The 17,933-nt window shown below is 39.1% G+C and overlaps 3 protein-coding genes across 3 annotated transcripts; all 3 read right to left on the minus strand.

The window, feature by feature from the left end:
* Positions 1-1,214: 1,214 nt before the first annotated feature.
* On the minus strand, positions 1,215-5,661 carry LOC308124354 (secretory phospholipase A2 receptor-like). The gene is made up of 4 exons (XM_080487276.1): positions 5,615-5,661; positions 3,318-3,638; positions 2,399-2,661; positions 1,215-1,711 (listed from the first exon to the last, which is right to left on the minus strand). The coding sequence occupies exons 2-4, from the start codon at positions 3,607-3,609 to the stop codon at positions 1,499-1,501; spliced, it is 768 nt and encodes a 255-aa protein (XP_080343402.1). The 5' UTR covers positions 3,610-3,638; positions 5,615-5,661; the 3' UTR covers positions 1,215-1,498.
* Positions 5,662-7,514: 1,853 nt separating this feature from the next.
* Positions 7,515-10,879, minus strand: LOC308124109 (uncharacterized protein). The gene is made up of 4 exons (XM_080486926.1): positions 10,816-10,879; positions 9,743-10,093; positions 8,635-8,891; positions 7,515-8,551 (listed from the first exon to the last, which is right to left on the minus strand). Exons 2-4 carry the CDS (start codon positions 10,068-10,070, stop codon positions 8,366-8,368), a joined length of 771 nt encoding a protein of 256 aa, XP_080343052.1. The 5' UTR covers positions 10,071-10,093; positions 10,816-10,879; the 3' UTR covers positions 7,515-8,365.
* Positions 10,880-12,573: 1,694 nt separating this feature from the next.
* coa3b (cytochrome C oxidase assembly factor 3b) lies at positions 12,574-13,964 on the minus strand. Its single transcript, XM_080487904.1, has 2 exons — positions 13,780-13,964; positions 12,574-12,995 (listed from the first exon to the last, which is right to left on the minus strand). Exons 1-2 carry the CDS (start codon positions 13,949-13,951, stop codon positions 12,889-12,891), a joined length of 279 nt encoding a protein of 92 aa, XP_080344030.1. The 5' UTR covers positions 13,952-13,964; the 3' UTR covers positions 12,574-12,888.
* Positions 13,965-17,933: the final 3,969 nt, after the last annotated feature.

Consider the following 17,933-nt stretch of genomic DNA (forward strand, 5'->3'; position numbering starts at 1 on the left):
CACCAACTCCTCCCTCTTTGATTATTTAGATTCCTGCCACTGTGGTGAGATGACTCTCACGGAAAGTGAATTTGCAGAAGGATGGAACTCAGAACTTTTAGAGATTTTATCAGCAAGGGGTTTGATCCACAAACTTTAGTGTCATTGGCTAAACCGTGTTTTCATCAAAACGTATTTCGCTGGACAAGATTTTATCTGTCAGATTGAGAAATGGAGACTGTCCAGTACTACCTCATTGAGATTACTCAGACGAGAGGATAAAAAAAAGGTTAATTCCACATCTGTGGAAGATTACTGTTCCCAGCAACTTTGTCCTGCTCTTCAGGGGGGACGTCAAGCTGCTTCAACACCAAACCAGAAAGATTCTCTTCAGAGACTCCTGCACAGGCTCCAGTGAGGGCCGTACAAGGTGGACACTTCTGGAGTGAAGGACCAGACAAACACGTCCAAACGTCACCCATGAAAATGAGACAGCGAAAAATGTGTGTCCTGCCCGGACAGGGATCACTGAGACCCACCGCAGGAGCCCGGCCTGGGGTTGGTGGCGCCATCAACATCAACTGAAGTACAACGGCTCAGGAGGAAGTGATTCGGGACTTGGCTGTGGATTCCTGAGATGAAGAGACCAATGACTCTCAGCAAGATCTTTGTGAAGCTCTGGAGTCACCTCCATTTTCCACCATGTGGCTTTATTGAGCCTTTTGAAAATGTAAGCAAGGAAGTGACTGCAGCCTGGGAACTTGGGGCCCGCCTCAGAGGACAGGAGTCCACTGTGATTAGGCTGGCGAGGACAGGAAGTGACCAAACGGTCACTGGAGGCGGTTCACAGGAACAGGGGGGACAGAGTCTATAAATCTGGTTGTTTGTGTTGAATCCTTCACTTTCCTGTACCTTAAGTTGGAAAGAGGACAGCTGGTGTCCTGTGCAAGCTGCCATGTGGTGAGAATGCTTCTTGTTAAATAACTAATTGTGTAAAACACTTAACTATCTCAGGTCTGTTGTTCTTTAGCCAGCCACAGTTTTTGGAACATGCAGAATAGAGAGAAACAGTGTTGGCCGGTGAGCACCTGATGACCCGGTAGCCCACGTTGGTTTTGTTTTTTTCTCTATTTATTGTTTCTCCAAAGAAAATCATTGCTTTTCCAACCTTGAATGCAAAATACAACAGACTCAGACAAGAAAAGAAGACTGACACAACCAAAAGCACAGAAAATAAACTGTTGACACTTTTAATAATGGAAACCAAACAAGCTCAAAATAAACACAAACAACGGCATGTCGTAAAGCAAAACAACACAGCTTTACTTAAAAGATAATTATACATATATACTTGTGATAGACAGGTGTTTCTTATAAAGTGTCAAAGTATTTCAAATATTACAAATAACTACTGTGTCAAACCAATGTAATTAACTAAAAATGATCTTCACTCCAGTCTGATGTCTCATAGAATCGGAGCACAGAAAGCTCATATTTGTTTTGAAATTGATGAGTTATGCTATGTTGGCCGTACTGCAGGAATGCCACTTTCTTTTGGAGGTATCCTCTGACAGATAAAGTTTCTTCTCTCCGTGCAGTCGCTGCTCTTCAAGTCGCCAGATTTATCCAGGATGCCACAGGACTCGACATTCGGGCAGATTTGGTCAAACTCCGCCGGCTCCCCTCTCGCCCACCACCAGCGTCCGGCCAGGAAACGCAGGCCCGTCCACACCTACCGACATTCAGCAGGCAGACACATGCAGCCTGGGTTACACGCTCACCTTTGGCCTTTCTCATTAGGTTCTTTGTGTTTGTCGTCAAAGACAACATCTGTTGCCCACTGTGTCTGACTATGTCATTCCATTTAGAAAGATAGAAATGTAAGACTTACAGAATATATACCTTAAGTAAATTTTTTAAAGGTTAAATTTGGGCATTTTCAATGAGCGACTTTACAAGAAAGCTATCCGACAATATCTAAGACCAATCACTGTTGAAAGTAATATGTTTTATTGAGCCACGGACATAATCGTGATTATACTTTATTAATTATTCAATCTTTTCAACAGACAATAGTCTTAATAAAATAGTTCTAGCATGTTTAAATGAATTGGTTATTAAATACAAGGACGCTAAACAAATAAAAACGTTATGTAATACGTTCATTGCATGTCTGATGATATTGTTCTGCTGCTAGTTATTCACTGTTTGTTTGGTGAAAATATCTTTTGCTTGATTGGTGTGAACTTTTAACTAGATTTTTTGAGTACGTTAGAAATAAAAAAAAATGAAATATGAAACAATATCCATCCATACTTCCTCTAATACTTAAACTGGGCAATTGGCTTTTTTGTGTTTTTGTACTCAAGTTTATATATACGAAGAGACAGCACAACTACAGAGTAGAAAACATCCTTGCCTCGTTAGTCGTAGCGTGTTTGGCCAGCTCTCGTGCTTTGTTGACGTCGTGGTGACTGACCAGGCTGGAAAGGTCGAAGTAGGGGTTTCCTTTTCCCCACAAAGCCCGGCAGTGGTCCAAAGCCTCCTCCCAGGTCTTATTCTGATAGACCAGAACCACGCTCTCATCGGAACACAGGAAAGAATGTCTGTCTTCACATCGAAGACTAATCCAAACGATTCCATTTTCATGCTTGAAGCCACAGTGTTGATCTTTTTTTGGTTCTGGAAGAGGTGAGAATATCAACAATTTGTTTCTCCAGTGCAGTTCCACAGAGGAATAGATAGAACAATTTAGATTTTTTTTTATTTATTCTTTTACAGATATTGCTTTTCGTCTTTCAGCAGCTCCCTTCAGAGATAAAACACCTTCCTCCAAACCGTCCGTCTGTCCTCAAAAAGATTTCGTATGTGGTTGTGCTACTTGGTCCATCTTGTGAACTCTGTGGTCTCCTATGGTCGAGTGTCACTGTCTTGTTTTCACTTGAAACGTTGTCGCTTAAACGAAGTCTGAACGTGTCTCTGCTGCAAAAGATGAACTTCATCTTGGTCCATTCTTGTCCAGTGAATTTACTTAAGCCTGCTCCTCCCAGCTTTTTTCAAAGTCAGTCATGATTTCCAGTCATTTATTTATTTATTTTTTTTATCTCTGCCAGGCTTGTTTTCTGCTGTGTGGCTCTAGTTTTTGACACGCCGCACCACCGTCATGATTTTTAATATTCTCCTTTGTCGTCAATAACATCTCTTGTTTTCCAGCCTAAGACTCTCATGTCTTATGTGGGAGTTCAAACAATCAACACTACATCATATTAGTTGGTTTTATGTTTCAATGAAAACTCCAAAGTGGATAATAAACAAAGGAGATTAGGTTTTGTTCTTACCATTAGTGGCCCATTTGACAAATTTAGGTTGATTATCTCCTTTAGACCACTTCCACGGAGCTGTGTTATTGTATCTGTGCAGTCCGATCCATCCTTTGAGGTTCCTCAGCAGCTCGTTGTCTCTCCTGTTTTTGATGATGGCCAAGTCGGTGTGGTGCTCCCTACAGAAGCTCTGTGCTTTTTTCCACGTTGTCATGTTTGTCTCAGTGTAGAATACATAGTTATGCAAGTAACCACAGCAAGGAGACACTAAGAGGAGCACAGGCACGAGTATGTTGAATGTCCAGGACATCTTCCTCACCTGGGACAAATCACCTCAAGCTGAAAGAAAAACAAACCGGTTCATTTAGACCAAAGTAAGACAACTTGAAAATACTCTGTAATTTATGTCACAAGTTCAAAATGAAAAATATCTCGCGCTGTGATTAAAAACTACAAACACATATATTAAAAGTGAAAATAATCAAACACGTCTTAAGAAAAAAAAAAGAATTTATTAAACTGAATGAAAATCATATAATTAATATAATCATATATTGACACCTTTAAGTGGCTGTGTAGACAGCAGAATAAAACTCTCTCTCCTCTGGTTGCAGTCAGTGGAAACCTGAAAATCCTCAACAATTCACAACAGGTTTCCGAATATGAAGTCAGTTTGCAAAAACCAAAACACAGTTTGATGGCAACAAATTCCGATCAGTTTGTAAACATATCAACTTTGGTGTGATCGATTTATGCCACCGCGAGTTGGATATGAGTATAATGAGTGGTGATGGTCTTGTTTTGGTTTATTCTCTGTGCAGAAGTAAAACTTTTATGAGAAGTATATTTCAAAGATTTATTCTGGTAGGGTGACTTTAACACGGCCTCAAAATCTTTGATAAATCCTCTCCACATATGTTTCATTGAAAATAATTCTTTTTTTGTGTTTGCTTTTCATAAATAACAGCAATATCAAATCAAACTGGAGTTTTTAGAGTTAAAATCCTGAAAATGAACTGGAGTTTTGTGCAGGACTGAAAAATTCCTTTTTAAAAGAAAAAAAAAAAGAAGCCATTTACACTTACAAAGTCAAAAATGTACTCAAATGAACATGGATGTCTAAAACGATGCCCAGGGGATAATATAAAATATATGTTTCATGTTTGCCTGCAGGTAGTTGTGGATTAAAGATGTTTTCTGCTTCCAGTGACGTAGACTTGAATAGATTTATTTGCTTCAGCTTATGCAAACGATGCAGAAAGAGACAGCAGCTTTACAGCTCTTCAGCTGGCTTCATCCATCCATCCATCTTCTGTACCACTTTATCAAATCGAGGGGTTGCCAATTGTCAAATCATATCCAGTGTAAAAGAGTAATCAGTTACTAAGAGCATGATGCCGAGAGAGAATTTTACAGCTCAAGATATAAACTCCAGGTTGTACCATGCATCTGACATTTCATGCAAATATGTCATTTTAATAGTATTTAAGGATTTTCTGAGTGAATGAGGAGCAGACATGGCTGTAAACCACATTTCATTGTAGACTCAAGATTGGATGAGATTCAACGCAATATTTGTAGCAGAGGGTTATTATTATTATTACAATTATTATTATTATTAATAATAATAATAATAATAATAATCCTATAATTATATAATATAATAATTATTATTATTATTATTACTATTATTATTATTATTATTAATAATAATAATAATAATAATAATAATAATAATAATAATAATAATAATAATAATAATAATAATAATAATATGGGCAGGCATAGTTTTGCTGAATCAATGTGAGATTTTCCTTTCCAAGAGTTAAAAGTAATAAATAGTTTTAAGACAGATTTTTACCCGATTTTATGGCGCCCCCTGGAGGCCACGGCACGCTTGGCATTTGCCTCCATAGCCACCCGGCTCTGGATAAAAATGTTCACTTTAACAGATCCGAACTGTTTCTCTCTCGGAGAGATGATAATAATTTAAAGTGAAGTATTCTTCTGGGACAGTTGTAGTGGTTAGAACGTGCAAACTGCACAGAAAGGTCAAACCAGCACCTGAACCAGATGTGTTCTCACTGTGAGGCGGCGGTACTAACCATTACACAACTGTGATTACAGCAGGTATGACATTTGAACAAATGAATACAAACAGTCAAAGAAAAGAGGATTACATGACTTACCAAGCCTGACACACATCAAGAGGTATATCTGAGTCAGCAAGTACATTTTGGTCACATCATGAATTAAGCTGTCTCTCACGCAGCCTCAGTAGTTAGAGCTTCTTACCCACAGTTGTCGCTACTCACCTCAGTGTTGAAACTCCTGATTGTTCGAGTCAAGATGTTCCGTCTGCACCCAGTCACAGCCCAGACAAACTCTTATAGCATATTAGGGCACATATAACCCCACATGCAAAGTGAGCTCTTTAAGATACCAGATAATCTCTTGCATCCTACCCCATTTGAATCGTCTGTCATCCCACGATGTAAAACAGCAGCATGGAAATACGGTGGGATTAGTGTGGGGGGTTTAAAGGGCCTGCATGTCTCATATAAGTCAAGTTCACAGTGAAGAACAGGCTGAAGCCAATAATCTAATAACTTGCTAATAGTGTGAATATATATATATATATATATATATATATCTAAACCAGGATCATAATAATGTAAGTTTTGACTGGTCATTAGAACTTTAATCAAACACACAGGCTGAATCTGAAACATTTCAAAATAAATCAGACGTTGCAGAGAGTGAAACTAAAACAACATAAAATCTACAGGAACAGATTTAATGATGATTTAATTTCAAGTGTTTATAGGTTCTCTCCAACAATAATCCACCAATCATCTGGCCAGAGGCCATTTTAGCAGCAATCGAAAAGGATGTTAAAGATCCCGGTGTCTGTGAAGCCGATTGATCGATTAGTTTAGTACGCATTGATTTGAAGTTACTGCCAAGTTTACTGGCAAAAGAGATGCTGAACTGGTTCATAATGTGTGTTTAGAGTGATGTGAAAATCTGTTTGAGATGCCATCAACAAGCTCAATATAAACTTAAACGTACAAAAACCAGAAATAAATTCAAGAGGTATAACAACATATCAGCTCGTAGGATATGATAAGCTATCAAAAAGAAAATCAGAGCTCATAGGGAACATGAGCTGGGATTAGACCATCGTGAGACATGTCCAAGACTTGCGTTATATTCACGATTTATTAATTTGGGGAGAAGAGAGCAGAACCAGCCGTGTGTCTCTTCAGCCCGTCTGCAGTGGCGCCTGCAAAATGCTGTGGTATTAACTTTATCTTATTTGCATGTGATTCACACCACACACACTTTTCAAAACTGTGGAGATGACAGGTGGTATTCAGGTAAATATGTTATTATGCAGCAAGAAATTCAAACACCATTGACTTGTACCTTCATGTAATATTGGAGATTTAAAGCAGTTATTTTAGTTTTTACTTCTTCATCGTAGAATAAGACACATGACAATGCGATATACTTGAACGGTTGAACAAGAACCCTCCAAGAACACCAAGACTCCAAGACTTCCTGATTCCACTGACCGAAGACTTGACAGCTGCATGTTCTTAAATCCGTCTCATTCCCTTCATCCACGGCCCAGTCACTGGATTTAGTGAAAATAGAATATTCCAGCTAATTATTGTGTTTGGCACTTCGATGTAGTTTGTCTTTTACAACACAATGAAAATACAGATTAGTGTTTTGCATAACTAAAGTAAAAGATCCCATCTTAGATAGATTTCTACCAATTTAATGTTATCAAATAGTAGCAGCCATGTAAACATTTATTCAATTAAGTTAGAATTGTGCTTGAATAGTTTCATGCATCTCCAGTAGATGGCAGTGCTGAGCTGATAAAGGCCATGAACTCATACGTTTTTTAAAAAACTTTTTAAACAAGCCAAATAAAACTGTAAAATGTCAATATATTATACATTGATCGCACAGAAAGTGAAATATGACAAACTTTTTTTTTTAACGTTCCAGTCTTCAATACCGAAAATACAGAATCTCAAAAAAAATAACTCAACTGTTCTTCTGAATCAGAAATACATTTGTATTTTTAAGTCTAACGAAGCTATAATAAATCTGTTAATATTTCTCTTCTACTTAACAAAGCCAATTTGAAAAAGATTAATATCAGGAGCGATTCCTCTTAACCTGAAATAAATGGATGTACGGAGTCGGGTAGAGTTTATTCATTCAAGAAGCTTCACAAATCAAACCAAACCAACCCGATTCAAACGGATTCAACAGAGCCAAGTTGAATTTATAGAAGCTTACAAAAAAGACAATGAGAAATATTTTTGTGTATACATTTGTCCAATAAGGCAGTAGCAATATGATCTCAAAAGTGGGAAAAACCTAGAGACCCGAGAGGCCAAAACACGTGCATCATGAAAAAGAGAGGGGAAAAAACCTGCTTAATTTATAAAGCATTTTACTTTAGAGTCTTCTGTGCAACTCTTTGTTTTAGTAATATTGTGCTTAGAGTGTCAAACACTATTAATGGAGGGTTTTGGAGGGATACTGTACCAGCATTCAGTTACCACACAGTGACACCTAGTGGTCCCAGGTGGTACATACAGGATCATTTTGACAGAGCAGTTGCTCCCTAATATAAGCATGACTGAGGCTCGTTTCAAGTATAAATTCAATTTTGGGTTTTTTAAGTTTGCTGTTCACACGGTAATGTTTTGAAAACAATGTTCATTTACAGAAACCAGGAAGTTGGATTGGATATAACACTTCCAAAGTCGCAGGAGAACATGAACTGGGAGTAATGACACTCTGGAAGCAAACGTTGTCCATCTGGGCGTTTTGAAAAAGTTCCGTGGAAGCTGTTTTGTGCTTTCTGGGAACAACAGCCAAAAATTCAACAAAACCTTTCCGTTTTCACTTGAAAGCGTTGTGGTGTGAACGGGGGCCTTATAGTCCTGCAAACACTGTACTTCACCTCTATTGCGTGGCCCTGGACTGCCCCGGCTCTCTAGTCTAGTATTCAGAAGTACTTAGTTATCAACGCCGCTTCAGGGCCTCCTGCCACAGAGGAAGTTGCGTCTCTCCGAGCAGCTCCTGCTGCTCAAAGCCGTAGAGTTCTTCTCCAGGACGGCACAGGCCCCGTCAGTCAGGCAGCTCTCGAAGGTGCTGTTCTTCACCGCTTCTCCAGTCACCCACCACCAATATCCAGCCAGGAAGCGCAGGCCTATCCACACCTATCGCAACATTGGGGCGAGAAAAACCCGTCAGCAGAGAGGATGGTCCGATTCAAATGGGAAGTTGCGTCGCAGTGAACTACCTCGTCAGTGGTGGCTTGTTGTGCTGTCTGCCATTCAAAGTCGGGGTCGCGGTCGAACAGGGAAACCAGGTCGTACACGTTGTGCCTGTTCGCCCCCCCGAGTGACCTGCAGTAGTCTAAAGCCTCTTCCCAGGTCTTATTGTCCCTCACCAGAAGCAGCCTCTCTTCGAAACACGTGAAGGAATGTTTCTCGGAACAACTGTCGCCCTTGAAATGACCTTGATCCAAGTAAACACAGTTTCCTTCCAAGTTGTCCACTTTCCAAAGGAGAAACAGAGAAGAGACGTTTCAGGTTCTTTGAAGGATCCTGAGATAATTCCGTCTGAAAGCTTCAGTCAAAGATCTCTGACTGTTCGCAGCTTTAGCTCCCGTTATTTCAGTAATTCTGTTTTGTCATGGTCACTAATTCATTAATGGTTGATAGAGCATCTTCCTCCCACTAATGTGATTGTGGACAAAAACAGTTTTCAAGAGTCACTTTTGTGATATTTCTTAAGTCTGTATGAATAAACAAAAACAACTAAAGGCATTTGATACATTCAGAAAATCTTTTGAAAAGTGCAAAACTGAGGGAAACTCATATTTCACTATTCAGAATCAGAGAAATATCTGTACATCTGCAAACAATTCTCATTGGATATCCTAAAAAAAGAAAAAAAAAGAAACTCATTAACTGTAATCAAGTAATAATTGTCGAACACTGGTCCTGACTGGCCCGTAATTTGTTGTATGATTGCTATAGGATGTTAATATAATATAATATAATATAATATAATATAATATAATATAATATAATATAATAATAAATAGGCAGCAAAAATATTCAGATAAATCCACAAATAAGCATAATTCAGAATTTAAATGACAACAAAACACTCCTAAAGACAGAATAATTCTGGAAAACTGGATATTAGGAAAAGCGGAAAGGCGAAGGACAAAAAAATATACTGACACGAAATAACAACCTGACTTGAAGGAAAGTCTGTAAAAAGTGGATTTTAAGAAATAATGACCATGCAGTCATATTCAATATGAAACTATGATTGAAGGTTTGCACTAAGACGTTGGCGTCATGTGAAATACTACACAATACATTTGGATCACGTACATGTCATATCATCAAAAAGTCTAAATGACGCTTTGGTGGGAATCCGGTTGCTCCCGGACCATTTCCATTCGCCTCCTTCTTCCTCTCGGTACAGTCCGATCCAGCCGCTGACTGTCAGAATGTTGAGTTGATCCAACGAGCTTGTGATTCTAAACAGATCGACGTGGAACTCCCTGCAGTAGGACTGAGCCTCTGCCCAGGTCTTCTTCTCCTCATACACATTGATCTTTACTGAGGACAGTTGAAGCTGCAAAAGCAGATTAGAGAAACCACAGACGAGAGGGAAGAGGAGCAGCAGGCGGAGAGGAGTGAACCTCTTCACATCCATGTTTTCTCCAAGGAGGACAGAAACTGTAAAGAGGAAAAGAAAAGAAAAAGTGCCAAGTTTGCATGTTCTTCTTGAGTGTGAGTGTGTGACCTGTCCAGGGTGGAGCCTGCAATCCTCCATCTGATACAAACTGCTTGAGATGAAATATATTGCTTAGTATTTACAGGATAGTCTATTTAGATAACTCATGACAAGTACAAAATCTCAACGAAATTGGAAGACCAACACGTTTGTCACAACCAATAATGTAAATAATAGTGGCCATTTTTTAATTTACTGAAGCCAATGATGCAATTAGTTGTGAAAATTATGTTATTGGGTACTTGAACCATCTTCCTCACAACATTTTACCAATAACCTAATAAGTTATTACATTAAGGAGGAAGAAATCCTTTCGAAATGTAATAACTGCAGCCAATATGTTGTTAATACATCAATACAAACGATGTGATAGTCATTACACTCAGTCTTTGAGAAAACATACGATGTCGCAGTCTCTCTCTATTAGGATTATATAAAATATTTGACTATTTTACTACATTATGAGTGTTTTCATGACTCACAATGGCAGTGTTCAAGATCAAATAAGCCTGAAAGAGCTTTAAACAGTAAAGAAACACTGATTTACTGACACACTGACCATTCTAAATCACAGAATTATGACTCACTGAAAATAAGACTTGGCATACCAAACATTCCAATAACTATCAGCCCCTCGTAGTGACTCTAAAGAATCAAGACTGACCTCAAACAGCAGCGTGGAGACAAGCTTCCCAAATGTGGATTTCCAGTGAGCGGCGCTCCCGTGTGAAGGAGCAAAATGCCCCCATCCGTTTACGCCCTGCACCAATCACAGCTCAGACGCGCAGCGATAACCAAAAACTGCACAGGATGCCGAGCAGCACCGGTTCATGTTCGTGCGTGTCCATTTTGCTTCCGCTCACTCTGTTCTTCACCAAAGCAGGATGCAAATCAGCCGTATGAAAATGCACTGTCGATGCACTGGGAGCTCTGGCCTTTCTGTGCCGCGATGGGTGGTAATAGAGTGCAAAGTCCTTAAATGCCGCCCTTCACTTGGAGAAAATGGTAGAAAATGATTAAAATTGACATTTTACAGGATGTTGCAACTCTTCTGCAATCCAAACAAATGCAGTGATGTTCACATAGATATTACAGTACATGTAGCTTATAGATTGCTGGTGTGGTACAGGGTAATTACAGGGTTATTACAGGTTATTGATCAAACATCAAGGCCCACAAATTGTCTTTTGAGCTGAATTGATTCAAACTACAATTAAATGGTGTGATTCTCCGTTAAACCGAGGGACGGTGTTGACGTGCCCGCCGAGCTTGTTTTGAATGTCGTTTTGCTGCATATTCAGAATCTGATTCAAATACCCACACGCTTCGGCGACAGACAAAATATGGTATTTGATAAACAGATATATGTGCATGTGCGATGCAAACCCCACCCGGTGGAGTTTTAAATGGCGTCCATAGTGTTCAAGGTTAAGCCATGTGAAAACCTGTTGTCATTATTCATTTAGAAAATAATGGAGTTCCTGACTCAGTGGTACGGCCACAGTCTTACAATGGTCATTGTTGCCGCGGGCATTTGTGGGTTGTTCATTGGAGCAGGTTGTCCTTCAATATGCAATGTCACACATTCAATCAATATGTGTATCAAGTGTCCTTGAGCAAAAATACCGAAGCCCAAATGTCTCCCAGTGGATTTCAGCGTCTTCTATATCAGCTATGAATAAAAGTGACTGTCACGGCCTTTAGTTTTATGTTCCTCTTGTGGTTCCGCGTGTTTCAGGTAACTGGAGTCATGGTTTCTTGTCATGTCAGTAGCGTAAGGTTTAATATTCACTGTTTAGCTCACGTTTTATGTAGTTATACTGATGTGTTATCCCGGGGAATTTCCTCTTCCGTCATCCCTCGTGTCAATGGACTTTGCGTTTGTGTGTTTCCTCTCTGGTTCCACCGGCGTCTCATGAAGCCCTCGTTATTCACGCGTGTTTGGATCCCCGTGGCTTTTCCTGGTTGCAGAACCTGATACCAACACTGTGAAGGTGACTATAACACAACTAGTATTTTACACGGTTAAATCTGCACTTTTTTGCTTTTACTGATATTAAGGAGTTCAATTGATGTTTAATTTTTACACCCAAAAATTATTTTAAGATGAGTGCTTTTGAGAATAAAAGGATAATTGAATGAATTGTTGAATTCTTAATATTTCTCGTGACTTGTTGCTGTAAAGTGATGGTTGTTACCATGAAGAAATAATCTACCAAACACAAATATTCATATTTTCTGTGTTCAGCTACATGGAGAAAAAGCCCCTATGTACCGTATCACAATGTTACCAGTAATATTATATATTATAATATATAATTTAGTATGATGGAAAAGCATTGTCAAGCATAGTTCTATTATTTTAAACAGGAAGGGCAGCAGTGTTTTTAAAAATGAAACACTAAATTTCCAAAGGAAGAAACCGGTGAAAATAATTGTCTTCATTGTTCATTGACTTAATCACAAAAAAAAAAAAAAAAAAATGACATTAGAGGAAATTTACCAGATAATTAAAACTCTGTAATGTAGTCATGACTTATTTTTTTTTATATGTTCAGATTTTATATGACTCCATAGATTTTAAATTAACAGTAATCTTCTTCGTCAACAGTGGAGGTAATACATCTGCAAACAGAAACAATGAAAACAGTCTTGTCCCAGTGTGAGCCGTCTGTCAAGGTGCAGAAACAGAGTCTCTCCATCACACCGGGGGGGGGGGCAGCAGATCCAGGTAAGGTCATGAGTTAGCTCCGGTCCTTGGTCCTCTCGTGATGTTGATCTTGGCTTCGTTGTCCAGCTCGTCCAGGATTCTCTCCTGCTTGACCGACAGGATGGTGTAGCTAACTGGACGTCTTAAGAGTTAAAGGAAAACATCATATGAAAGTAATAAAAGCCATGAAACTCATTGAACTTGAGTTTCTCAATTGTGGGTTTTCTTAAATCGGCACGTCTTAAGAAAAATAGGCAAAAATAAAATGAGAAATGGTTTGAATATCAATACTGCGGTGACATTTGAAGCCCTCTCTAAAGTCTTAAATGTGACAGTTAAGCTCATCGGTTGTGTTAATTGTAAGGTAGGAATGTTCACAATTTAATAAGAGCCACGATTGATTTTGTGAAAGTGACCAAGCTGGTGACCACTCCCGGATGTGACGAGGTGGAGAAAGACTCTGTACAGGTCATCTCAGAAGGAGGATCAACGGTCAAAACTGAGGTCCATCCTGAACAGCTAAAGCAAAAGATTGATGGGAGCCATCAAACTCCACAACTTCTCTTTTTAAAATAGTTTTTTTTTTTTAAATATTATTATTATTCCCAAGATCTTCTCTGTGTAAATTATATAATCACTTACACATTTAGTATTTCATTCATGAATTATCGTATATCATCCGATCCTATATGAATTAATACTAATCTATGAGGTGCAAGTCTATAAAGGATTAATAATCTGTTGTGGTTGTGCTGCGTTCAATGCGTAAACACGCATTTATTTTGTGCCTCTGCGTAGTTCTGCTGCTTTGAATGACAAAGCATGCAGAAGCATCAACTAAATGCATTAAAAAAAACAAAAACTAATATATAGTGGCCTTAGCAGCTGTGCTCGACCGGACCTGACCGTGAAGGATACACATTCCCACCACGAACGCTCCGATGGCCAGGCCGGTCAGCAGGTTCCTGCTGCGGAGGCGCGATGCGTTTTGTTTCCAGTAGTTCAGCTCCTGTCTGCGGCGGAGGAGCTGCTTTTCCGCCGCGGACGAGGTGTGTTCCACAGAGTCCTGAGGAGTTCCTCTCTCCGCCATGACTGTTTATATCATCGGCAGCAGCGACCTTTAAACCAGAGGAACTCTTTCCACACAAAGACGAGTGGCGCCACCGCGCGCACCGGAGTGCGCATCGGAGGGGCTCAAATTCATCTCCAATCCATGATCAGGTCAAATGAGAAAGCCATAAAAACATCTGAGATACTTATAAAAAGAAGCTTTATTCGGCAGTAAATTAGTGACACAGGAACAGTGACAGACAGAAAAGTATATAATAACCTATTGATATTGAATAATTTGTATTTATCACATTTTTAATCATTTCAAAAAAGGAGGAAATGACACAAAGAGATTGGGATCAGCTTTCCGTTGATGTCAGAACAGTGTCATTTATTTTGTTCTGCGGTTGTTCATGCGTAACGAATACACTTGAGGTTGTTTTTGAAAAAGTGGAGCTGTGATTTAAAGTCACTGTCGCTCTTTTGAGGATTCCTGAATTTGGCGTAGCGAGCGTTGTTGCTCTGCCCAGTTTTAGGTTGATGGCTGATTTTCACGTTTTCACATGTGGCGACCATCAATAAGCCCAGGCCGTCCATGAAGAACTCTAAAGACACAGAGAAGAATGCTTAATCTCCACATAAAACATGATTGCATCATGGATTAAAGAACCGGAAGGGCATCAGGTCTACCTGAATGAGCTACCCGCTGCAGCTGAGGGTCAAAGCCCACCCTCCGTACTGCATCTGTTCGCGCCAGGAAGAAGTTGACCACTCCGTGAGTTAAAGAGCATTGCGGGTAACCAGGAAGTGGGTGAAACTTTCCGCCAGACTTCCTCAGCAGGCAGCCGCCTTCCACGTCGTCTCCTTCCTCATAGACGATAGAAAAATGGAATCGGTTCCCTGCTACCGAGCCTCCCACCTGTTGAGAAGAGAGACACAGACGTGTGTTTATTGATCTGCAGGCAGACAAGAGAAAGGTGGAGAATGCATTTTACTCTATCTGAATGTATTGTAGAGTTCTGGATAGGGCGAGGGAAATATAGTTTTGATCTCATAACGAATGGTGTGCAAGTTCACAGTGTCAGTTTCACTTTTGGAAGATCTGTGCTACTTTTGTTGACCTTCAGTGCAGGAAGCACGTGGAGCTTTCTCAAAACCATCAAGCCTTTAAGAAGGCGCTGTCCGACCTCATAGTTAGACAAAGTCCTGGAACAATCATGCAAAAGTTGGACTGGGATGTCGTCTCTTCATGCAAGAATGATGTCATAAAATTGTCTTAAACGTTTTAAATTGCTTCCAGTCTGATTCCTGTGTTGTTCTGTCATCCTGAGGCTTTTACTCGCAAATCTTCCTGACAACAGCTTGTGGTTTCAGTATGCACGTTTTCACAACTAGAAAGAGGCATTTCAGCCTTTTCATGTTGGACATGTGACAAAAAAAAGCCTTTGTTACTGAAAGGAGTCGACAAATAATTCACTAAACTTTCTTGAATGCGGTAAATTGTGAAATAATGCCTTAACCCGTTTGTATTCTCTGACAAAAGGTTTGTGTTTTGCAGTGTAGTTTATAGTAGTTGTTACAGTGAAAAACGTCAGAAAACTGGGGTAACTGGCGGCCAAGCAATCATGATGACAAGTTCACCAAACGTCGGCGTGTTCACCCACTAATAGGAATGGTGAGCTGGGTTTAGACCATCTGCAACCTGTGGCTCTTATAACAGTGGCTGCCTGAAGCTTTCACTAAATTATACTTAACCTTCCTCTAGTGTTAAGGTCGGCACCGACCCGTTTTTAGGTTTAGCATGCATAAAAGCACTACATAAATTAGTTTTTTGCATCAAGACCTTTTGACTTTGTCAGGAACTTCTATTTAAACAAACTAAAATAAAATAAAAATATTTTACTAAATTATAAAATCCTCTGGTGAGAATTATGGCGTTTGTGTTGTTAGGGTCAGTTTCGACCCAGTTAAAATATAAGATGATAAAACAATAATAAATGCCAAAACTGAATTCATAAACACACAATCAACCAACAGCCGACAGCCAGCTCTTCCTCCAACCACTTGAGCTTCAGTTAGGGGCTTTTGTCTTTGCCTGTTTGACAGAACAAACAAAGACACACATGTCCAGGCATGGAAGGCCAACTGAGTTTTTAGTTGGTGACTTGCAGAGGACACACCTCCAATTTACAGCAACAATGAGAAGAAGATTTACTCTCAACTAAGCTCTGGATCATATCTTTGCACGCACGCACGCACGCACGCACGCACGCACGCACGCACGCACGCACGCACGCACGCACACACACACACACACACACACACACACACACACACACACACACGCATGTTCTTGCACAGAGTTTTTGTGGAACTTGATTTCCGTCAGTGTGATTTGCTCGAGTGGTTGTTGTCGAGTGACCATGCTAATCTACATTTAATTATAATTTGTTTCTTATTTATTTCTAGTTCTGCTTCTCATTTATATGTATTACAGTTCTATTTATTTATTTTTTTTTAAACTTGTTTTTTGCCCTTTTCTTGAAGTAAATATATAAGGGTCGAAATTGATCCGAAACACCACAGATGTTACTATAGTTGATAATATTAAAATTAAAATCTCTTTCTCTATCTAATACCAATCAATAATAGTCAGGTAACAGAACAACCTTTTATTTGTTTACATTATTCTCTTGAGGTTCAATTGACCACTTTTTTTTATATTGAAACCGAAGGGTATGCTGTTAAAAGAAAGGCCCATGGGGGGCCACAACAAAAATATTAAAACCAATCTTTTAATGGATAAGGGAGTCTAACAAGGTAACCAAGAGGTGAGAAACAAATTGGATGATAAATAATTGTTTTTAGGGTATTTTATGGCTGATTTAAGACACGGGTCAAAACCGACCCATTAATATAAGAGATAGTAACAGAAAGCTAACACTAGAGGAAGGTTAAACAATTTATCTTATTTTTATTTCATTTACACACCAGGATCATTTTCAAATTGACTGTTATCTCTTGGATAAAAAAAGGCTTTAAAAAAGGTGCAAAAACTAAAAGAGGGAAAAATACTAAAATGACTCGAATTTATAAAAGGAGAGGAAAAATGCTTAGAAAAGAGACAAAATGCTTAAAATGGCCACTGGACTCTGTAACTCCTCTCTGTAAATAGTGTTTGCTGTGTTTTAGTTAAATCCATCCTTTCTGTGTTTATATTCATCACTGTTAAGCCTTGTAGATGTAAATATTTAAAATTAGATCTTATTATTATTTACTATTATTACTTGTTGATATTCAGCTTTCCTTCTATTTATTCTATGTGGAGCAATGCTTAAAGGAATTTCCCCCTGGGATTAATAAAGTATTTCTTTTTCTTAAATTAAATTAAATTAAATTAAATTAAATTAAATTAAATTAAATTAAATTAAATTAAATATATTGTAAAAGGTCAAAATAATACTAAATTGGGTGCACAATAAAATGTAACTTGCAGTACGCGTCGGCATTATTTGAAGTACAGTCACAGTGCATATTGCAGTTTAGGTTAGGCTGCAAGTGTTAATGTTTTCAGTATTTGTTGCAGTTTGGTTTGGATTTCACGCTGCACTACATTCAGGACTGTGCAGTATGGTTTATGGCTTAGTGCAGTTTGTACGTTGCTGTGCGGCTTGCATTGCATAATGAAGTGCTGTTTGCAAAACTGGACCGTGCTTTGCGTACTGCCCTTTACTTTTGTCTGCTTAGTTGTTTCCTATTAAATAGACTCTTACCACATCCAGTTCCGGGACAGCCTCCATCACCTTCACAAAGTCCTCGATCTTTGTACTCTCTGTAAACAAAAAGTCGTCATCCACCCACAAGAAGTATTTGGTGATCACCTGGGAAACGGCCAGATTCCTCCCAGCGAACCAGCCCTGATGGTCAAAGCACAATCTTTACAATCACGCTTTCAGTGCTTGAATAAAGCTGAGCAGAAAATTCAAAGAAAGTTTGACTGTGTGCCACAATCTGAGTGTGCT

The sequence above is a fragment of the Lipophrys pholis genome, assembly GCF_963383615.2.
Source record: "Lipophrys pholis genome assembly, chromosome: 19".
In the NCBI taxonomy this organism is placed as follows: Eukaryota; Metazoa; Chordata; class Actinopteri; order Blenniiformes; family Blenniidae; genus Lipophrys; species Lipophrys pholis.